The sequence below is a fragment of the Callithrix jacchus genome, chromosome 8, assembly GCF_049354715.1.
Source record: "Callithrix jacchus isolate 240 chromosome 8, calJac240_pri, whole genome shotgun sequence".
NCBI lineage: Eukaryota > Metazoa > Chordata > Mammalia > Primates > Cebidae > Callithrix > Callithrix jacchus.
In genome coordinates, this window is record NC_133509.1 from 30,514,834 (window position 1) to 30,536,659 (window position 21,826).

Below are 21,826 nucleotides of genomic sequence, written 5' to 3' on the forward strand. Positions count from 1 at the left end.
CCAACTTACATGAAAAATGGAACAATTCTGAATAACAATGAATGACACCCAAGCTACCCTACTCAGAAACTGTGCAGAACAGTCTCTCCCTGTAGGTTAATCCCTGCCCCTTCTTTGGTGCGCTTTAGGCCCTGGAAGACTAATTTCTAAAGACTGCACCATCTGTGCTTCCTTGCTTTCTGATTTGTGGTTAGATCTGCTCAATGGATGGTACCAACAGAGAATCAGAGGGTTACAGGAAAGAGAAGGCTGGGTAATGATTTTCCTTGCTTCCCCACTGAGGACTGTGGTGTTGGTGATGGCTACATTCCACTATCCTGGCCACAGCTCCCTTCTTGTGGCCTCTCTCTCAGCTACCACTCTTGCCAGGTTCTGCTAACACCTACTTCTACTCCCCTTTCAGGACTCATGGTAGGAATAGCTCTCTCTGTTGCTGGTCCCATTGGCTCTCTTAACTCTGCTCATACATCTGTAAAAAATTCCTTACATTAAATTATCTCCAAGTCCTTTTGAGTATGCCATCTATTTCCTGCCAGAAGCCAGATATAGGATTATAGGAAAAAACTTATTGGCAAATAATTGTTCATTGAAAAACTCCAAATTTTCATGCATTTTGTTGTTTTCCATAAATTCTATTAAATACTAGATTATGTCTTCCTGTAAGTAAAGACATACAAAAGTATTTACAAATATTTCGTGATTTCTCAATTTTTCTTTTTCTTTTTTTGAGACAGGGTCACTCTGTCACCCAAGCTGGAGTGTAGTGGTACAATCTTGGTTTACTGCACCCTCTGCTTTCCAACCTCAAGTAATCCTCCCACCTTAGCCTCCTGAATAACTGGGACTACAGACATGCATCATCACACCTGGCTAATTTTTTTTGGAGAGATGGGGTTTCACCATGTTGACCAGGCTAGTTTCAAACTCCTGAGCTCAAGTGATCCATCTGCCTCAGTCTCCCAAAGTGCTGGATTACAAGTGTAAGTCACCACACCTGGCCAATTTGTGTGCGCATGTGTGTGTGCGTGCGCGTGCGTGTGTGTGTGTGTGTGTGTGTGTGTGTGTGTGTGAGAGAGAGAGAGAGAGAGAGAGAGAGAGAGAGAGAGAGAGAGATGGAGTCTCACTCTGTTGCCCAGGCTAGAGTGCAATGGCATGATCTCAGCTCACTTCAACCTCTGCCTCCTGGGTTCAAGCAATTCTCCCTGCCTCAGCCTCCCACGTAGCTGGGATTACAGGTGACCACCACCATGCCCAGCTAATTTTTGTATATTTAGTAGAGATGGGATTTCACCATGTTGGTCAGGCTGGTCTTGAAGTCCTGACCTCAGGTGATCCACCCGCCTCAGCTTCCCAAAGTGCTGGGATTACAGGCATGAGCCACCACTGTGCCCGGCCCACACCTGGCCAATTTTTAAAGGTCAAGCCTATGAGAAGTGAAAATCTACTCCCCTTTCACTGAAGTAGTTTTAATTCTATATGAAATAAGATTCATTAGCTAATAAGAATGTCCTTCCTTAAGATACCTAAAGTTTTTATATTTTCATATCACCTAAAGTGACATGTAAATAGGCTGAAAATAACTATATAAACAGGTAAAGAAAAAAGTCTTTTTGAGAAAACAAGTAAGTTCAAATCACTTAATGAAACCCATTAAGTTCTAGGAAAACTATAGAAATTGATCTGAATACAATGCAGAATGAATTTGGAGTAGTCATGGGAGATTTAGTTTAGATTCAGTCTCTAGTCCAAAGACACCAAGAAACCATGTGGTTCCAGGGTCAGCTAAGATGTATAGATCTATTTCACTCTGGGTCAGGAATACTATTAGTTGCACATGAATATGTAAAACTCATGGATATGTAAAGTTTGTCCTAAGGCCAGCCCAGGAAAAAAACACCTAATTAATGTCCTGGAATAGTTCCTAAAAGGAAGCAGGGTCCTGAGGATCTTTCAGGCTAATCCAAGACAGGCTATTTGGGCTTAGATCTAAACTCTTAGAATAAACGCAAATCTAAAATGATCTTGGGAAAAAGCATTAGGTTCTCTTGGTGCTGTTTTCCTTCAGGAAGTTATCTCATACTTCTGTTTTATTTTAATTATTCTAAAATATATTTAGGCAGACGGCAATTTTCTAGTATGTTTTTTAAGTGACGTTGAAATCTAAAATTTATAGTAATTCACTTTTCAAAATTTACTTCTTAGTAAATGGACCCGAAAGTGACCATAATAAGAAAAGCAAGTGTGAAATTATATTAAATGTCAAATAACAAGGGAGATGATAACCTATAATCAAAATTGGGCTGGGTATGGTGGCTTCATACCTATAATCCCAGCACTGTGGGAGGCCAAGACAGGCAGATCACCTGAGGTCAGGAGTTCGAGACCAGCCTGGCCAACATGGTGAAACCCCATCTCTACTAAAAATACAAAAAATTAGCCAGGTGTGGTGGTCGGCACTTGTAATCCCAGCTTTTTGGGAGACTGAGGTGGGAAAACTGCTTGATCCCAGGAGGCGGAGGATGCAGTGAGCTGAGATTATGCCACTGCCCTTCAGCCTGGGTGACAGAGCCAGACTCTGTCTCCAAAACAAACAAATAAACAAAACCCAAAAACCCAGTCACCTCATTATTATATGTAATTTTAAGTACATCAGCCAAAATGAACATAGCAGTGCTATAAAAATAATACCCCGGGCCAGGAGTTCCAGACCAGCCTAGCCAACACAGTAAAAACGCATCTCTACTAAAAATACGAAAATTGGACTGGGCATGGTGGCTCACGCCTATAATCCCAGCACTTTGGGAGGCCCAGGCGGGTGGATCACGAGGTCAAGAAATTGAGACCATCCTGGCCAACATGGTGAAACCCCATCTCTGCCAAAAATACAAAAATTAGCTGGGGGTAGTGGCATGCATCTGTAGTCCCAGCTACTTGGGAGGCTAAGGCAGATGAATCACCTGAACCTAGGAAGCGGAGGCTGCAGTGAGCAGAGATCATGCCACTGCACTCCAGCCTGGTGATAGACCAGTGCTACTTCTTAAAACAAAACAAAACAAACAAACAAATCCAGGCCAGGCACAATGGCTCAGGCCTGTAATTCCAGCACTTTGGGAGGCCAAGGTGGGTGGATCACTTGAGGTTGGGAGTTCAAGACCAGCCTGAACAACATGGAAAAACCTTATCTCTACTAAAAATACAACATTAGCCAGGAATGGTGGCACATGCCTGTAATCCCAGCTACTGGGAGGCTGAGACAGGAGAATCCTGGAGGCAGAGGTTAAAGTAAGCCTAGATCGCCTCATTGCACTCCAGCCTGGGAAACAAGAGCGAAACTCTGTCTCAAAAAAAAAAAAAAGAAACACGCCAAAAATTAGCTGGACAGGTTGGTGGGCACCTGTAATCCCAGCTACTTGGGAGGCAGAGGTTGCAGTAAGCCGAGATCAGGCCACTGCACTACAGCTTGGGCAAGAGAGCAACATTCTTTCTCAAAAAAAACAAAAAACTCCATTGGTCTTCTGAGATTGAAGCTAGGGTTAATTTCTACAATTCTGAGATTAACTCATTTTAGATTCAAGATATAAATGTGTATGTATATGTAGTATAAAAAAAAGAATGACAATTTTATACATAGAAAATATATATGAGCCAAGCATGGTGGCCTGTGTCTATAATTCCAGCTACTCAAGAGCCTGAGGCAGGAAGATTGCTTGAGCCCAGGAGTTTTAGACCAGCCTGGGCAACATAGCAAGACCCTGCCTCAAAAAAAAAAAAACAAACCCAACAACAATAATAAACATATATATGAATCACCAGACAGGAGAATTTTTCTTAAAAAGATTCTGAGCAATTACGATGAACTGTGCATAAACTACTCTAACATAATATTTCCATAGGACTTTAAATTTCATAAGATATTCTTCAAATCATTTTATACAAACCTCATTTCATAGCTTCTTTATATTTTAATAGGGTACTATTATCATTTTATTATTATTATTATTATTTTAGAGACAGAGTCTTGCTGTCACCCTGGCTAGAGTGCAGTGGTGCAATTGCAGCTCACTGCAGCCTGCAACTCCTGGGCTCAAGCAATCCATCCGCCTCAGTTTCCCAAGCAGCTGAGACTACTTGGAACGCAGCACCATATCCAGCTAATTTAAAACAATTTTTTTACAGATAGGGTCTCACTATGTTGCCCAGGCTGGTCTTGAATTCCTGCACTTAAGACATGCTCCTGACTTAAGGCTTCCAAAGTGCTGGGATTACAGGTATGAGCCACTGTGCCTATTCAGAATACTATTACTAACACAGATTCACAAATGAAGAAAAACAAAGCCAAGAAGTTACAGATAGGACTTCAGGATTTTGAAAGTTGGCACAATACAGTACAGCCTACTGACAAGCACTACACACTCAAATAAAGTCTAGGAAACTAAGTCTGCAATAACATCTGACAAAATAAAAGGAGAAAACCAAGGATCAACAGTTGAGTATGGAGAAGAGAAAGCTAATTCCAAGTGTAGCTGCAAATGGCTTCTTTAAACTATGAAGACATAAAAGCAGTTCTCATACTTGGAACACTCTACAAATGAACCAAATAAATAATCTGCCAGTAAGCCATATGCATCTTTTATATCTTTAATTTCCATAATTTACAAACATTTCATTCTAGCATTAATTCAATCATTTCCTTTCTTCTGTTCTATAATTGTATTATGTACATCTTTCTAAAGAATTAGAAAAGGATCTCAATATTTTCCATTTCTTTCATAGTTTCTTAGTTCTATTAATGCCTAGTACTAAGTTTGACTAAAATTAGTGTCAGAGTTAATAGTTCAGGTAAAGCAACCTCACTATTTTCAGTCACCCCATGTTTCAAACTAGCCACTAGTGAGAAACAATGAACTGCATACCAACTACCATTTGCATTTTTTCTTACAAATTATCCTTTTACTTTTCTCTCATTCAAGGATTGTAATGTTACTAAGATAATAAAAACTTTGTGAAATGCAACATTCATTCCAAATAGCCTATCTTCCAAATGAAAATAAAGTTGTATATGAAGTTTCTATGTCTCATTTTTATTTGTTGACAAAGACAAATAATTTAGCAGAGATATACATAGTAGAATAATTTATTGGTACCTCATACAGCCTCAGCTATTAAAAAGTTAAATTTTAGCCATTCAAATTCCACCACAGATCGCTTTTGTTTAAAGCAGCTTTATATAATACTTTATAGAAATGTTGAAAATTATAAATAAAACTAAAACAATTATAGAACCATGATTTTATCTATCAAATTTTAATTTCAATTAAGAAATAGTATACAGCAGTGATAAGAGGCCATATGAAAATAAATCAGGAACGGTATGGCTGACTAGAAGCACCTGGTACTCTCCTCCCCACAAGAAAGGACCAAGTCAACAAAGAAACAGCTAATATTTGACTGGAGGGTGAAAGGGAGGGCCCTGGAGTCCAGTGGGAGAGTGGAGAGGTGGTGATATTCAGAAGCCCAGAAACAGCTGGGTGCAGTGGCTCATGCCTGTAATCCTAGCACTTTGGGAGGCCGAGGTGAGTGGATCACCTGAGATCAAGAGTTCGAGACCAGCCTGGCCAAAATGGTGAAACCCTGTCTCTACTAAAAACAACAACAACAAAACCCCAAAATTAGCCAGGAGTGGTGGTACGCACCTGTAATCCCAGCTACTTGGGAGGCTGAGGCAGGACAATCGCTTAAACCAGAAAGGTGGAGTTGCAGTGAGCCGAGATCGCACCACTGCATTCCAGCCTGGGCAACAGAGCAAGACTCCATCTCAAAAAAAAAAAAAAAAGCCCAGGAAGGCAGCATGGAGGCACCCAGCCTCTGCTCCCCCATTTCTTAATAAGCCCAGATTGAGCTAGAATCAGGAGGGACTTTCTGGTGTGGGAAAAAGGTAAGCAGAAGACCCTCATCAGCCCTCACTGCCACTGCAAACACCTAATCCTTACTACCAGAGAATCCCACAGTCTTTGCAGGCCTGGAGTCCCATTTGGAGAACTGCCAAAAATTCACACGGCTGCTTTCCTCAAGATTAGGAAAACAAGGTGAGCATTCCCACCCACCCCTGTGAGCCAATCTGCCACAGTGTAGTGCCATCATTACACCAGAGCCACTTCTGGAGTGCACCCTGTTCTGGGGGCCAGAAGCCACTGCACCTCTCCAGCCATTGGGCTCCATCTTCATTCCACCAACCTCACACAGGCGGCTGGTGGCTAAAATGTCATGACCCTGACTGCCTGGAACCTGGGCTCAGGATCAGCTGTGATTTGAGTCCTGCACAGCAGGAAAACTAACCCCTGACATTCACACTTCTAGGCAGAAAAACAATCTGGTAGTCCTGCACAGGGCAGACCGACCCTCAGGTCAGTGTATTTGCCATCACTCAGGGCCAGCTGGCTCAGGCCAGCTCCTGGCAGATACACGCCCAGGCCAGTTGAGCAGCTGCACACCTGTGCCTTGGACCTAAGAAACAGCCTGCGGAGCCTGCCCCTGGCAGGTATGCCTCCCAGAGGAGCCAAGCAGCCATGAGCTCATGTCCCTGGCCAGACTAACAGCACTGTGGCCCCAACCCCAGTGAGCCAGACTCCAAACTGGCTGACCCACTTGTGTGCACATGCATACGCTGACCTAAGAAGCAGCCTGTTGAGACCACACCCAGAAAAACCATGCCAACACTGCCAAAAACTCTCACCTTAGGCCACAGGGACACTTGCAAACATCACTAGCATGGGTTACAGCTGAAGAAATTGCATAAGACTACACTATTGCATCCACCTAACATCAAAGCCAAGGTACCCCACAGCTGATACCCCAAGACCCATGTCTTTCCCTATGAAACCTACTCCATAAAATTAGAAGTCAACTGTTCCACCAGATGGATAGAAATTAACATAGGGACACATCAAACATGAAAAAGCAAGGAAACAGGACACCTCCCAAGGAACAATAATTCTCGAGTAACAGACCCCAATCATAAGGAAATATATAAAATCCTAGAAAAAAAAGATTTTAAAGAAACTCAGTGAGATACAGATAATAAAGATAATTCAATAAAATAAGAAAAACAATTCATGATTTCAATGAGAAATTCAATAGAAATAGGTATCATAAAAAAGAAGCAAACAGATCTTAGCACTAAAGTTATTAAATGGGCCAGGTGTGATGGCTCAGGCCTGTAATCCCAGCACTCTGGGAGGCTGAGGAGGGCAGATCACTTGAGGTTAGGAGTTCCAGAGTAGCCTGGCCAACATGGTGAAACCCCATTTCTATTTAAAATAAAAAAATTAGCCAGGTGTGATAGCTTGTGCCTGTAATCCCAGCTTCTCAGGAGGCTGAGGCAGGAGAATCGCTTGAACCAGGAGACAGAGATTGCAATCAATGAGCTGAGATCACGCCACTGCAATCCAGCCTGGGCCACAGAGCCAGACTCTGTCTCAAAAAAAAATAATTGAATGTGAATTAAAAAAAAATACAATTGACAGCTTCAACAACAGACTAGACCAGGCAGAACTTCTGAACTTGAAGACAAGTCTTTTGAATAACTCAGGCAGACAAAAATAAAAAATTTTAATTAAGTAGATCCTGCAGGATCTACTAGATTTGCTGTATTTTATTTGCTAAGCAAGCAAATAACTAGGAATAAATTTAACCAAAGAAGTGAAAGATCTCTACAAGTAAAACTATAAAACACTGATGAAAGAAATTGAAGACACATAACAAAATGGAAAGATATCCCATGCTCATGTATTGGAATGATTAATATTGCTAAATTAATAGTGTTTAAATGTCTATAGTATCTGAAGTGCTAGAGATTCACTGCAATCCCTATCGAAATACCAATGACATTCTTTGCAGAAATAGAAAAAATAATCTGACCCCAAATAGCTAAAGAAATCCTGAGCTAAAATACAAAACAAAAGCTGGAGGTATAACACTAACTAATTTCAAATTATACTGCAAAGCTATAGTAACCAAAACAGCATGGTACTGGCATAAAAATAGACACAGAGACCAATAGAAAAGAACAGAGAATCCAGAAATAAATCCATTTATCTACAGATTTTTGACAAAAGCATCACAGCATTCATTGGCGAAAGAACAGTCTCTTCAATTAATGATGCTGGAAAAACTAGATATCCACATGCAGAACAATGAAACTAGATCCCATCTCTCACCCTATATAAAAATCAGCTCAAAACAGACTGAAGACCTAAATGCAAGGCCCAAAACTATAAAACTACTAAAGAAAACATAGCATAAATGTTTCAGAACATTGGTCTAGGAAAATACTTTATGAATGATACCTCAAAAGCACAGACAACAAAAGCAAAAATAAATGGGATTATATCAAGCTAAAAACCTGCTTCACAGTAAATAGTCAATAGAGTGAAAAGATAACCTACAGAAAGGAAGACATCTGCAAACTACTCATCTGACAGGGGATTAATATCCAGAATATATAAGGAACTCAAACATCTCAACAGCCAAAAAAAGAAAAAAGAAAAAAAAATGTCATTAGCAAATAGGCAAATGGTCGAAGCAGACATTTCTCAAAAGAAGATATATAAATGGCCAACAAATACATGAAAAAAATGCTCAATATCATTAGTCATCAGGGAAATGCAAATCAAAACCACAATGATATTATATCACCCCAGTAAAAATAACTATCATCAAAAAGACAATAAATAACAAATGCTGGCAAGGACGCAGAGAAAAGGGAACTCTCAAATACAGCGTTGGTGGGTGATATGGTTTGGCTATGTCCCTACCCAAATCTCATCTTGAATTCTCACATACTGTGGGAGGGACCCAGTGGGAGGTAAATGAATCATAGGGGCAGGTGTTTCTCATGCTGTTCTCTTGATAGTAAGTCTCACAGATCTGATGGGTAAAATAAGGGGGAGTTTTCCTGCACAAGCTCTCTTTACCTGCCATCATCCACATTAAGATGTGACTTGCTCCTCCTTGCCTTTCCACCATGATTGTGAGGCCTCCCCAGGCATGTGGAACTGTAAGTCCAATTAAACCTCTTTCTTTCGTACATTGCCCAGTCTCATGTATGTCTTTATCAGCAGCGTAAAAACAGATTAATACAGTGGGAATCTATGGCTACTATGGAGAACAGTATGTAGGTTCCTCAAAAAATTACAAATAGAACTACCATACAATTCAGCAGTCCCAATACTGGGAAAATCAGTATATCGAAGAGATATCTGCACACCCATGTTTACTGCAGCACTGTTCACAATAGGCAAAATATGTAGTCAACCCAAGTGTACAACAACAGATAAGTGGATAAAGAAAATGTGGTATATCGGCCAGGCCTGGGGGCTCATGCTTGTAATCCCAGCACTTTCAAAGGCCAAGGCAAGTGGATCACCTGACATCAGGAGTTAGAAACAAGCCTGGCCAACATGGCAAAATCCTATCTCTACTAAAAATACAAAAATCATCCAGGCATGGTGGTGTGTGCCTGTAGTCCCAGCTCCTCAAGGGTGAGGCAGGAGACCTGCTTGAACCCGGGAGGTGATGGTTGCAGTGTGCCAAGATTGCTGCCACTGCACTCCACTCTGGGTGACAGAGTGAGACTCTGTCTCAAAAAAAAAAGAAAAAGAAAGAGAAAAGAAAAGAAAATGTGGTATATATAAACAATGGAATCCTATTCAGCCATAAAAAAACAAAATCCGTCATTCATGGCAACATGGATGGAACTGGAGGCTGTTATGTTAAATAAGTCAGGCAAAGGAAGACAAATACCACATTCTAATATGAGGAAGCTAAAAAAATTTAGTTTACTTAAGTAAAAAGTAGAAGAAAGTTTATTAGAGGCTAGGATGAGTAGAGGGAATGGGGAGATAGGGAAAGATTTGTTAAATAAAAAAATTACAGCTAGACAGGACAAATAACTTCTAGTGTTCCATAGTACTATATGATGATTACTGCTAACAATTATATATAACAATTATATACTGTCTCACCCTGTCACCCAGGCTGGAGTGCAGTGGAGTGATCTCTGCTAACTGCAACCTCTGCCTCCCAGGTTCAAGCAATCCTCCTGACTCACCCTCCTGAGTAGCTGGGATTACAGGTGTGCCCCACCACACCCAGCTAATTTTTGTATTTTTAGTGACGCATGCCAGGGAAAAGCCACATGGAACTGCTATTTCAAATAAAGTTTACCACTGCAATGTCTCTCAAATCTTCACTGAGATTTTCACAGTTTAGGTCCTCATCATATCCGTCCGGACTAGCAGCAAACCCTCCTCACAGCCCATTCTCCCCTATCTTGCTGCCAAAGAGCGCATTACTCCCCTGCCTCTTGTCCCATGGCCCACATATCTCAGCATGGCAAGCAAAGCCCTTTATAACTTTACCTTTTAAAGCTTGTCTTCAGCCTCTTTCTTTTGTCTAACATTTCTGGATCATTTATTTAAATACATTGATGTCTGGTGCTTCAAGGCCTCTGGGCCTTTGCACATTCTCTTCTTTGACACTCTCACAACACCCTCCCACAAACTTAATCCTTATTTAAACTCCACTTATTTTTGAAGCATTCCTTAACCTTGCCAGAAAGATTTTTAATTTTTCTTCCTCCATAATTATGAAGATAATGCATCTTTACCATGGTAAAAAAAATTAGAAAATAAAGAAAAATTGAAAAAATAAAGATATCCAAAATTCTACTCCTCAGTCCTAGGCAGATATGTCTGTGTCCTCATTTCTGTAAAGAACCCATTACAATCACTTGAGGTTAAGGTAATGGTTTAGATGTAAGTTTTCATTGCCAACCTGAGAGGTTGGTGCCAACTTGTTAACCCTGAACTATAACATAAAGCATGGAACTTAGTAGACACTTCACTGGTAGGAAGAAATGAACATAATTAAGGCAATGCAAGTAACTGCTAATTTAAATGTTATTACTGCTGGTATTGGTAGTCCTGTAAACACTGTCAGAGGAATTCTCTCAATAGATGTTGGCTAACAGATTATTAAAAATTCTGCTACTCTTTTTCTTTTGGTCCTGCTCCTTCTTTGTGCATTATTTTAAACCCCCTTTCCTCTTCTTCATCTCTAAGAAACAAGTCAATTAGGAAAGTCCTTCAGTATATTCAGCATTGGCAATGCCCTGGTGTGAAGGACAGAAGACCGGCATAAGGTGCAATCTCCTGGCATGAGGGACGTACACCAAGTCTAGTCTACCAGCACCAGACTCTTCATGGATTGTCTCCCGAGGGTTAGTGCTCTCAGTACAAAAAGAGATAATAATATTCCCTCTGCTTGTTCCAGAGTTGCTGTTAAGATCAAAGAGGGAAATATTCTGTAAAATATAAATGTAAGGTAATATGGTAGACAGCTTCTAAAATGGTTCCCAATGACCCAGAGGTGTCTCCTGGTAGTCACACCATTGTATAGAGCCTTATCCACGTACAGAGTTGGTCTGTGTGAGCAGTAGAACATGGCAGAAGTGAGGGTATGCTCCTCTGAGACAGATTAGAAAAGATGTGGTTTCCATCTTGGTGGGGATGCATTGTCTTCACCTCTCTTCCCCCATCTCTCTTTCTCACCTCACTCACTGGGAAAGCTAGATGTCATGTCAACTATAGAGAGGCCCAAATAGCAAGGAACTAGAGCCTCTGGCCAGCAGCCAGTAAGGAACTGAGGCCTGCCAACAATCATGTGGGTGAGGTTGGAAGTGGACCTTCCCTTTCCAGACAAACTTTTAAGTTGATTTTAACCCTGGCTAAGAGCTTGACAACCTCCTCATGAGAGACCAGGCATAAGCTAGAACCACTGAACTAAAGCCACTCCTGCATTTCTAGCTCTAAGAAATTGTGCAAAATAATGACTGTTGTTTAAAGATACTAAATTTGGGCTACTTTGTTACACAGCAATAGCACTGGATAACATATGGGTGATGTCACTAGTGCCCAGCCACATTTATACCATTTCTAAAGGTAATATTAAAGTGAAGCACTGGCTGGGCATGGTGGCTCATGTCTGTAATCCCAGGACTTTGGGAGGCTGAAGCAGGAGAATTACTTGACCCCAGAAGTTTGATACCAGTCTGGGCAACACAGTGGGATCCCATCTTACAAAAGATTAAAATATTAGTCAGGTGCAGTAGCTCACACCTGTAATCCCAGGACTTTGGGAGGCCAATATGGGAGGACCACTTGAACACAGGAATTTGAAACCACCCTGGGCAACATGGCAAAACCCTGTCTCTACAAAATAACAAGAACAACAAAATTAACTGGGTGTGGTGACTCATGCCTGTAGTCCTAGCTACTTGGGAGGCTGGCATGGGAGGGTCACTTGAGCCCAGGAGCTTGAAGTTACAGTGAGGTATGATAGTTCCACTGTGCTACAGCCCGGGTGACTGAGCAAGACCCTACCTCTAAAATAGAGACAAAAAAGTTAGAAGTAAGTACACAATTGATGCAGCTGACATTTCATTAGAGACTTTCAGTTAATACAAAAAAATTAGCAGGCGTGGTGGCAGGTGCCTGTAATCCCAGCTATGTGGGAAGCTGAGGCAAGAGAATCACTTGAACCTAGAAGGCGGAGGTTGTAGTGAGCCACGATCGTGCCACTGCAGTCCAACCTGGGTAACAGAGTAAGACTCCATCTCAAAAATAAATAAATAAATAAAAGAAAAATAGTTCGCAATATCTAAAAATAAGGTCAAACATCACATACGTGAATACAAGCCTATCAACAACTTGTCAGAGAAAACACTGCTGTAGTGTAGGAGAACCATGAGCACAATCTTTGTGAATAGGATAGCATCGAGACAGGGCAAAAAAATACTAGGAGAAATAGAGCAAAGGCTTTAAAAAGCCTCCATGAGGGAAGGCACACCAGAATGCTGTTGGAAAGATGCCAGAGCAAAAGTTAGTACACAACATAATAGTTAAAGAAGAAGGTGAACCTGGGAAGAAAGGGGATGGATGGAAAGAGGAAAGGTGGGGTGGGAAAAAGGATGCAGCAGGGAGGGAAGGACTTAATAGTTACCTACCTCTAGCCCACATGATACCTTTGTACAATTTGGAAAAGAATGCCTTTCCAAAAGGAAACAGCCCTGTGCCGAGATGCATAGTCTGCAAAGCAGAGTCTGGGCTAGACTTCAGGCCCAGTTTGTCTCCTGGCTAAATCCCTTTATGCTGCAAACAACGTGCCTAACTATACAAAGCAGTCCCAGGAAAGAGGAAAAGACCTACTAACTAACTCTGATTGGTGAAGAGGCAGGCAGGCCTTTATTTCCCTATTTTGGAGCACTGGCAAATTTCTCAGAATGGTACACAAAATAAATTTTCATTGGTATCTTTTCCCACTGTTTTGCGCCTGATGTGAAATTGTGTTCCAATAGAAAACATTTCAGTTTGGAGAACAATGCTGTTTCTGGTGAGTTGGCAGGGACTGCTAGATGATTATGGAATTTAAGAAAACCTGGTAGCTCTCATCACATAAGGAGAGATGTACTTGTGGGTGCCTAAGATTTGTGTTCACGGTTCCTTATTTAGCCTGGGGCTTTTCAGGGCTTTGCTTGACCATCTGTGGCTTTTCTGGGGCTCCCCCTCACACAGTCACTGGGGGCATCACTGCTTACTGGTAACAGGGTAACAGGCTTCTCCAGCTGAATGCCTAAAACTGAAAATAAACAATAACTCAAAAGTTTCCTTTGCATAAGACCTGCCTGCCGCCTCTACCTGCTTGTTAAAATGAGGATTCCTGAGCAGGCTCTTCCCCAGACCTACTAAAATAAAAGTTCTAGAAGTGAGCCTGGGACTCTGCACTTTGAACAGTGGCCATCAATGTTAGAAAATGACTGTTTAACAGGAAAACAAAATATGAGAAATTTCTGGGTGGATGCTATAAAAGAGAAAGGGAATTAAAGTCTCAGGACTAGCAACAGTGTACCATGTAAAGAACAAACCATGAATGATTAAATATACGCATTCCTCCATAAATGTATAGTAAAAATTACTAGAAACTTTAAAAAATTATATGATATATATACACACATACACAGCTACTGCTTGTAATCTAATTAAAAATGTTATTCAAAAATAGGTTATAATGATGTTTCATGTATTGAGTTTGATATAATAAAAGAAGGTCTCACTTTTTGAAAAATTTCATGTTGGAGAGTTGACTGTACAAAATCACTTAGTACAAAATCACTCCCTATAACCATTTGCAAAATTTAGGCTTCTACTGAAGAATCTCAGTTGATCAACTGTTAGTCCTTTCTCCATAGCACCTTAAGTGGATAACAGAGAATCATAACAAGAACAAATTTCTTACCGCTGTAAGGGGTCCTTCTGCCTGCGCCTCCATTAGACTTGTGGGTGTTGCTGCAATAAACTGACTAGCAGCTCCAGGCTGGAGTTCCAGTCCATCTGTATATTGTTCTGAAGCGGCAGTGGGAGGACCCTCTGCACAAAATGCTAAGACCACACCTGAGGTTTCCTTCTTTAAATGATCATTTTCTGCCCAAGGACCTAATCGGAGCTTTTCATCTTGAGGTGATACCTCCAGGACTTGAAGCACTTCAGGTTCCTCATCAGAAGGACTTCCAGTTGTTTTATGTCCTACAACCTCATTTGTCCTAAAATCTTCAAGGTCCTGCTCCTTGTCCACAATCACCCATTCTTTGGAATCAATCTCTTGCTTGCAAGAGCTCAGGTTAACAGCTATAAATCCATTGCTGCCACCACCATCTCCCTGCTCAGGGGTGTTGGCAGAAGCTGGCTTGGAGGCATCTGGAAGATATTCATCATCATAGTGCCAGATATGGTCAGTACGGGACACAGCAGGAACACAAGGCTTATGAAGCAGAGCAGGGAGAATAGATTCTTTTCCTGCACTGGTATCTTTCTGCATTTTCTCCAGGCTTAAGGAAACAGAAAGAAGTTACTCAATTGTCCTAAGGAAACATTCATTATATAATACATAAGCTCTATAGGGAACTATATTGACACAAAGATGAGAGAAAAAAAGATGGATAAAGCTTAAGAAAAGTTTCACAGCATTGATAATGTTCTTCTCCACCTGCCATATCCTGCTTCGGAAGATGGAGCTCAGTTCTTACCTCACCAAGGCCCTTTTTAGTTCCCTTCTTTCGTCAGACCAACTTTTTATTGAACAAAGCTTTTATCCCTACTGTACTTTGATATTTATTCTCTGAGCCACAATTCAAAATGTTTAAACCAATGCCCCTATTCATCCTTTTGATCATGTCATCATGTAGATAGATATGTGCTTACATAACATAGCTATGAATGACTACCATGTGAGGAAGAACACACATATGTGAAGGATTGTTTAAAATGGAAGCTAGATTGGAGTAGGCCAGAAGTGGCTGAATTGTCTTGGTCCATAGTAATTATCAAGTTAGTCAAATTCATGGTCCCTCTAACCTAGTATTTCCCTACCAATAGTAACCACCAGAGATGTACCATTGAAGGGTGTGACTACTACTAAAGGAAATCAGGTCTTAATACTGTGAATACTGATGAAACCTTCTATAATTCATAGATATGTCCCAAACTTTTTTCATTTCTGTCTTCTGTTACCAAAATTTGTCATAGGGGTAATGTGCCTCAGAGTCATGCACTACAGTCTTTACCTATGTATAGATCTCTAAAGTTTCACCTTCCTTTCTGTCTAGGTAGATTGTGAACTCTTGAAGGCAAGCATGATATACTTATTGGTATCTATTTTCCTACAGTATCTTACTCCTAGAAGGTTTCCACTAAAGTGAATTGAATTGCCTGTCCCTTGTGTATAAATTACTTTTTCCCCTCCTTCATGTATTCCCCTCATCTCTGCCTAATGCCATCTTTATCATGCCCTCTCCAATGCTACACTATTGTTTGGAAGACATTACTTTCCAAACAATGATACTGTAAAAATGTTTATTTAACTTGTATCTAGTGTTAGGAAGTTATCAGCTCCTACTGGTCAGCTCCCAAAGCCAAAGATTATGCTATGGAATTTATAATAATTAAGAATCAGAATAATATTTAAAAACATGGGTTAAAATTAGAGCTTAATAGAATCAGTGTTACAAAAATACAAGAATTTCTTATTTGAAATACTTTATATAACAGAAATATACCATTACAACAACAATAATAATGGTACCTCAGAAGCTTTAAAAAGAAAGAAAAACTATTTTATACCAGGTCTCAAGGAACTTGTCAGTGTCTGGCTTTGACTCCAGGGTCATACGTTTTTCCAGCTCAAAGCTGTGGATGGAACGTAACTTTCGCACCAATGGAATATCTCTGTCTGGCTGAGTAATCTCTGAGCGGACACGAATTGGTGACCCAAGGCTCGGAGCATTGAGAAGACCATTTGCTTGGCCATGGCTGTTCTCCTCTTCAGTAGCAGCCTATCCAAAATAGAAAATAAAATCATGAAAAACATTCTAGGCAATACACATGAGAGGAGTCACAGAAGCCTTTCAAAATAATATAAATAAATGATTAGATGCGTTTTCAGATGATTAGGACATTTTGACTAGTTTACTTCATTACATTCTTATCTTTTAACTCTTCATTAAATGTGTTTTCTTAATTTATACTCAGTTTTAGTATTATTTTAGTCTTTAAAAATATTTTTGGCACAAAGATAAACAGTCTATAAATGTTTAACAGACTTGGCTTTTTGAATTATGTCTGACTTGATGCTTGTGGGACCCCATTCCACTAACCTAAAACTGAAACCTGGAAAGGATGTTCTCTTTGAGATGTAAGTGGTCTTACAAGTTAGGAGAGGCCACCAAGCCTGAGTCGGTATACCCCTTTTCTCATTCCCCCTCTAAAAAACAAAACAACGAAAAGCCTGGGGCCAGATTACTAGGAGCTAAGGCAGCCCAGGGAGTGAGACTGTTTAAAGACAGGTGCCTATGGAACACAATTATCAGGGCAATTAAGCTTTATAGCAGAAGTATGGTGACAGAGGGAAGTCTGAGACATCTATTCTGATTAGAGACCCTTAAGAGGATCCCCAGTTGGGTCAAATAGGTGATACACTCCAGTTAGCAGCAGAAACATGAGCCAGTCTTCTTTAAAGGAAGGTTTCCCCAAATCCCAGTTTAAGTCTACAGAAATCTCATCAATGATTTCAATTATTAATTAACTTAAAAAAAAAGAGAGAATCAACACATGAGAAAGCATGCTACTATGACTGACACAACAGAAATAATCAAAACGAAGAAAAACATTTAAAACTCCCAAAAATTTCAGACATTGAACTGGTTTCAATACAAAATATAGACCAGCTATGCATAAATGTTTAAATAAATAAAGGCCATTATAACAAAGATCAACAAAGGGTTATTTGGATGATTAACTTAATATTAAATATTCAATTAACAAGTTAAACAGCAAGTTAGCAAAAAAAAAAGTTGAAATCAGTGAAGTGGAAGACATAGCCAAAGAAATTACTTAGAATAAAAAATAAGAAGAAAATTATGAAAAAAGATATTAAGAGATATGATGGATACAATAAAAAGGCATAATATATCTAGAGTCCTAGAAAGAGATAATAGAAAGAATGAAGAGGTAGTAACATTTAGATAGAGAATGGCTGTTATTTCCCAGAACTTATACAAAAATATGAATTAAAATGTTCAAGGAACATGAGATATCCCAAGCCAAGATAAACAAAAAGAAATATTGCCTAAACAAGAACTAAAAAGTAGCTGGGAAGGTAAGATGAAGGTGGGGGAACTGATCACTTTAAAAGAAACAAAATAATTAGAATGACAGTTTCTGAACACCAATGACTGAAGCCAGAGGAAAAATAACTATCAATCAAAAACTTTATATTTGGACCAGACTTGGTGGTTCTCCCTGGTAATCCCAGCACTTTGGGAGGCCAAGGTGGGTGAATCACTTGAGGGCAGGAGTTCAAAACCAGCCTGGCCAACATGGTGAAACTCTGTCTCTACTAAGAAAAAAAAAAAATAGCCAGGCACGGTGGCATATGCCTGTGGGCCCAGCTACTCAGGAGGTTGAGGCAGGAGAATCACTTGAACCCAAGAGGTGGAGGTTGAAGTGAGTTGAGACCACACCACTGCAACAGAGCAAAACCCTGTCTCAAAAAACAAACAAACAAACAAACATCAACAACAAAAAAAACCTTTATATTCGGCATAAACTATATTGAAAGAATAAAACTAAAATAAATACATTTACAGATAAGTAAATACATTTATAGAAAGAATCCTCTACCAAAAGACCTGAAGTAAAGGAACTTCTAAAGGAAATATTTCAGGAAGAAAGATGAGCCAAGGACTTTCAGAAATGAAATAAAATAGTAAACATCTTTGAAAGTCATATAAACATTACTGATATAAAAGAACAACATTAATAATGTAATCCAAGGCTGGGCCCCATGGCACATGCCTGTAACCCCAGTACTTTGGGAGACCAAGGCAAGCAGATCACCTCAGGTCAGAGGTTTGAGATCATCCTGGCCAGTGTGGCAAAAGCCCATCTTTACTAAAAATACAAAAATTAGCCAGGTGTGGTGGTAGGCGCCTGTAATTTCAGCTACTTGGGAGCCTAGAGCACAAGAATCACTTGATCCCAGGAGGGGGAGGTTGCAGTGAGACAAGATTGCACCACTGCACTCCAGTCTTGGTGACAGGGTGAGACTCTGACTAAATAAATAATATGATAATAATAATAATTCTAAATTTAATCAAATTAAGCTGAGCAATTAAAACATAAAGATGTACGACTGTCCACTTATATTCCACTTAACAAAAGTCACAACAGAAGAATACAGGTAAGAAAAAATGGAAAGATAAAGGAGGAAAAAAGATATACCAAAGGAAGAAAAAAGATACCCAAAAGAAAGCTGGCATAATTGTATTAACGAAATAGGCTTTAATACTAGAAAAATATAGTGGGAATAGAATAGAAATAATCACCATATAAAGAAAAACAAAACTTTTAATCACCTGGTAGATGTAAAAATTCTAAACTTGTATGCACTTAATAACTCATGGATGAAAAAAACCATTATGGCAAAAGTTTTAAAACAGAATGAGAATGAAAATATAACACACCAAAACTTTACAATACAGTAACTGAGATATTTATTACCTTCTTTCTGCTTGTCTCAGGCTCATTCTGCTGCTTGCTTTTCTAGGTTCCTGAGGTAGGATTTAGACCATTGAAGTAAAAGCTTATCTTTCCTAATGTAAGCATTTAGTGCTATACATTTCCCTCTCAGCACTGCTTTAGCTGGCTCACAAACATTTTGATATGTTGTAGTTTCAATTTCATTCAATTCTATGTAAGTTTAAAAACTTTTCCTTTAAGGCTTTCTCTCTGACCCATGGATTATATAGAAATATGCCATATAATTTCCAAGTGTTTAGAAATTTTCCTGTTGTCTTTATGTCACTGATGACTAGATTAATTCCATTATGGTCAGAGAACATACTATGTGTGATTTCAGTTATTTAAATTTATTAAGGTTTGTTTTGTGGCTCTGCTTTTATGGAATCTAACCTAAGACAGTGGTTACCTCAGTGGGAATAGGGTAGAAGCATAAATATAGAAGGAATATGTTAAAATATTCTTGTTCTTGGGGCAGATGGTGGATTCACATGCTTACATTACTATGCTTTGAAATGATATATAAACTCTTTTATATATAGTATAAGTAGATTTTAAAAGATATAGTTGTTTTTGAATTTCTCTCCTAGATGACCAATAAATTCCTAAAGTTACAAGCTCTATCCATGCACTTTCTCATATACATACATACAATATTATATATATATATATATTTTTTAAATTTTTTTTAATTAAAAAAATTTTTTTTTTTTGAGATGGAGTTTCACTCTGTCACCCAGGCTGGAGTGCAGTGGCACTATCTTGGCTCACTGCAACCTCTGCCTCTCAGGTTCAAGTGATTCTCCTTCCTCAGCCTCCCAAGTAGCTGGGATTATAGGCACCTGCCACCACACCCAGCTAATTTTTATATTTTTAGTAGATACAGGGTTTCACCATGTTGGCCAGGCTGGTCTTGAACTCCTGACTTCCAAAGTGATGGGATTTCAGATGTGAGCCATGATGCTCAGCCCTCATGCACATATTTTTACTTATACTTCTACTTAAACCACTTTTTCCATAAGGCATGTCCCCAACTCCCACCCCATCTGCATGCATTTTAATTCCTTTTAATGTTTTGCACAACGTTCTGTCCTGTATTATATTTGCTTGTGCAGATACATATCTACCTGAAGAGACTGTAAGCTCCTTAAAGGTAAAAGATGTATCTTAAACTGCACAGCACCTATCTTAGTAAATTGTCTTCAATATTTAGCTTAATGCTTTATCCCGATGTTGTAAATGAGAGCTTGTAATGTATAGCACTATACATTATAAATTCAATAAACTTCACATCACCATTATAACAAATAATGGACTTAGGGTCAAAACTATCATTCAAATTTCACTGAGATTAAATAGTAAAAAATGGAAACTAAAATAACTAAGATCTTCTATGTCAAGTGCCATTTCATTCTCTCACATACACAGATATCCATATGGGCTGACAACTGAGAATGTCACTAGTGATTTTTTTTTGCTATGAGAACAGTTTGTTCCTGGTGCCATAAAGCCAGCCGCAGCTGATACTACAAAAATCTGACACTAACTCCCTGTCTACTTTTCACTACTCATTCCTGATTACTATTGGTCCAGACTGTGCTTTGTCAGCAGCCAGATCACACAGTGGCACATCACATCTATGCAGAGAACGTTTTGCAAATGACTCCCATGACTGAAGATATACACCTACTATGATCTGAATGTTTGTGTCCCTCAAAAATTGACATCCTGAAATCCTAACTCCCAATGTGAGGGTATTAGGAGGTAGGCCCCTTGGGAGGTAATTAGGTCAAAAAGGCAGAGCCCTCATGAATGAGAGTAGTGTCCTTACAAAAGAGGCCCAACAGAGACCCCTTTCCCTATCTACCACATGAGGACTCAGCAAGGAGGAGCTACAAACCAGCCCTCAGCAGACACCAAATCTGCCTAGCCTTCCTTCTTGGACTTCCCAGCGTTCTGAATTGTAAGAAACATATTTCTGTTGTTTATAAGGTATCATACCTTACAAATTCCAAGCTTTATCTTGTTTTTGTTGGCATCCATCTCTTCCCAAACATCCTTCTCCTGGGGACGAGGCTGTCCCAGAGATCCAGGCAATTTATCTGGTGACACACCAACAGGGATGCCATTTTCTCCATCACTAAGCTGTTCGTCTGGAAATACCTCATCTGTATTTTCTCGAAGCAAGTCTCCTGGTATGGGAGTGGCATTGGCAATTCTAAATATAAAGGGAGGGGGAAAAAAGGGCAGACTTTAAAAGATCAGAATCAAAAATTACTATGAGACTATCTTACATCATTTTGTTTCTTCACTGAAATAAAGTCCATACATAATTAAGAAAGTTTAAAAAAAAAAAAACCCTTAAAAACTTCAGTTGGCTGGGCACGGTGGCTCATGCCTGTAATCTCAACACTTGGGAGGCAGAGGTGGGTGGATCATCTGATGTCAGCAGTTCAAAACCAGCCTAGCCAATGTGGCAAAATTCCATCTCCACTAAAAATATAAAAATTAGCCAGGCGTGGTGGTGGGTGCCTGTAATCCCAGCTACTTGGGAGGCTGAGGCAGAAGAATAGCTTGAACCCAGGAGGCAGAGGTTGCAGTGAGCTGAGATCACACCACTGCACTCCAGCCTAGGCAAC

The 21,826-nt window shown here is 39.7% G+C and overlaps 1 protein-coding gene across 6 annotated transcripts in view; it reads right to left on the reverse strand.

Annotated features, from left to right (window-relative positions):
* Positions 1-21,826, reverse strand: part of TTBK2 (tau tubulin kinase 2) — a 169,032-nt gene that overhangs the window by 10,900 nt on the left and 136,306 nt on the right. For all 6 annotated transcript variants that reach the window (XM_054240542.2, XM_078334051.1, XM_035262002.3 and 3 more), the window contains 3 exons: positions 21,189-21,405; positions 16,233-16,444; positions 14,353-14,941 (listed from right to left, as the gene is read on the reverse strand). In XM_054240542.2, the coding sequence (XP_054096517.2) occupies positions 14,353-14,941; positions 16,233-16,444; positions 21,189-21,405 (1,018 nt within the window). The remainder of the gene's footprint in view (positions 1-14,352; positions 14,942-16,232; positions 16,445-21,188; positions 21,406-21,826) is intronic.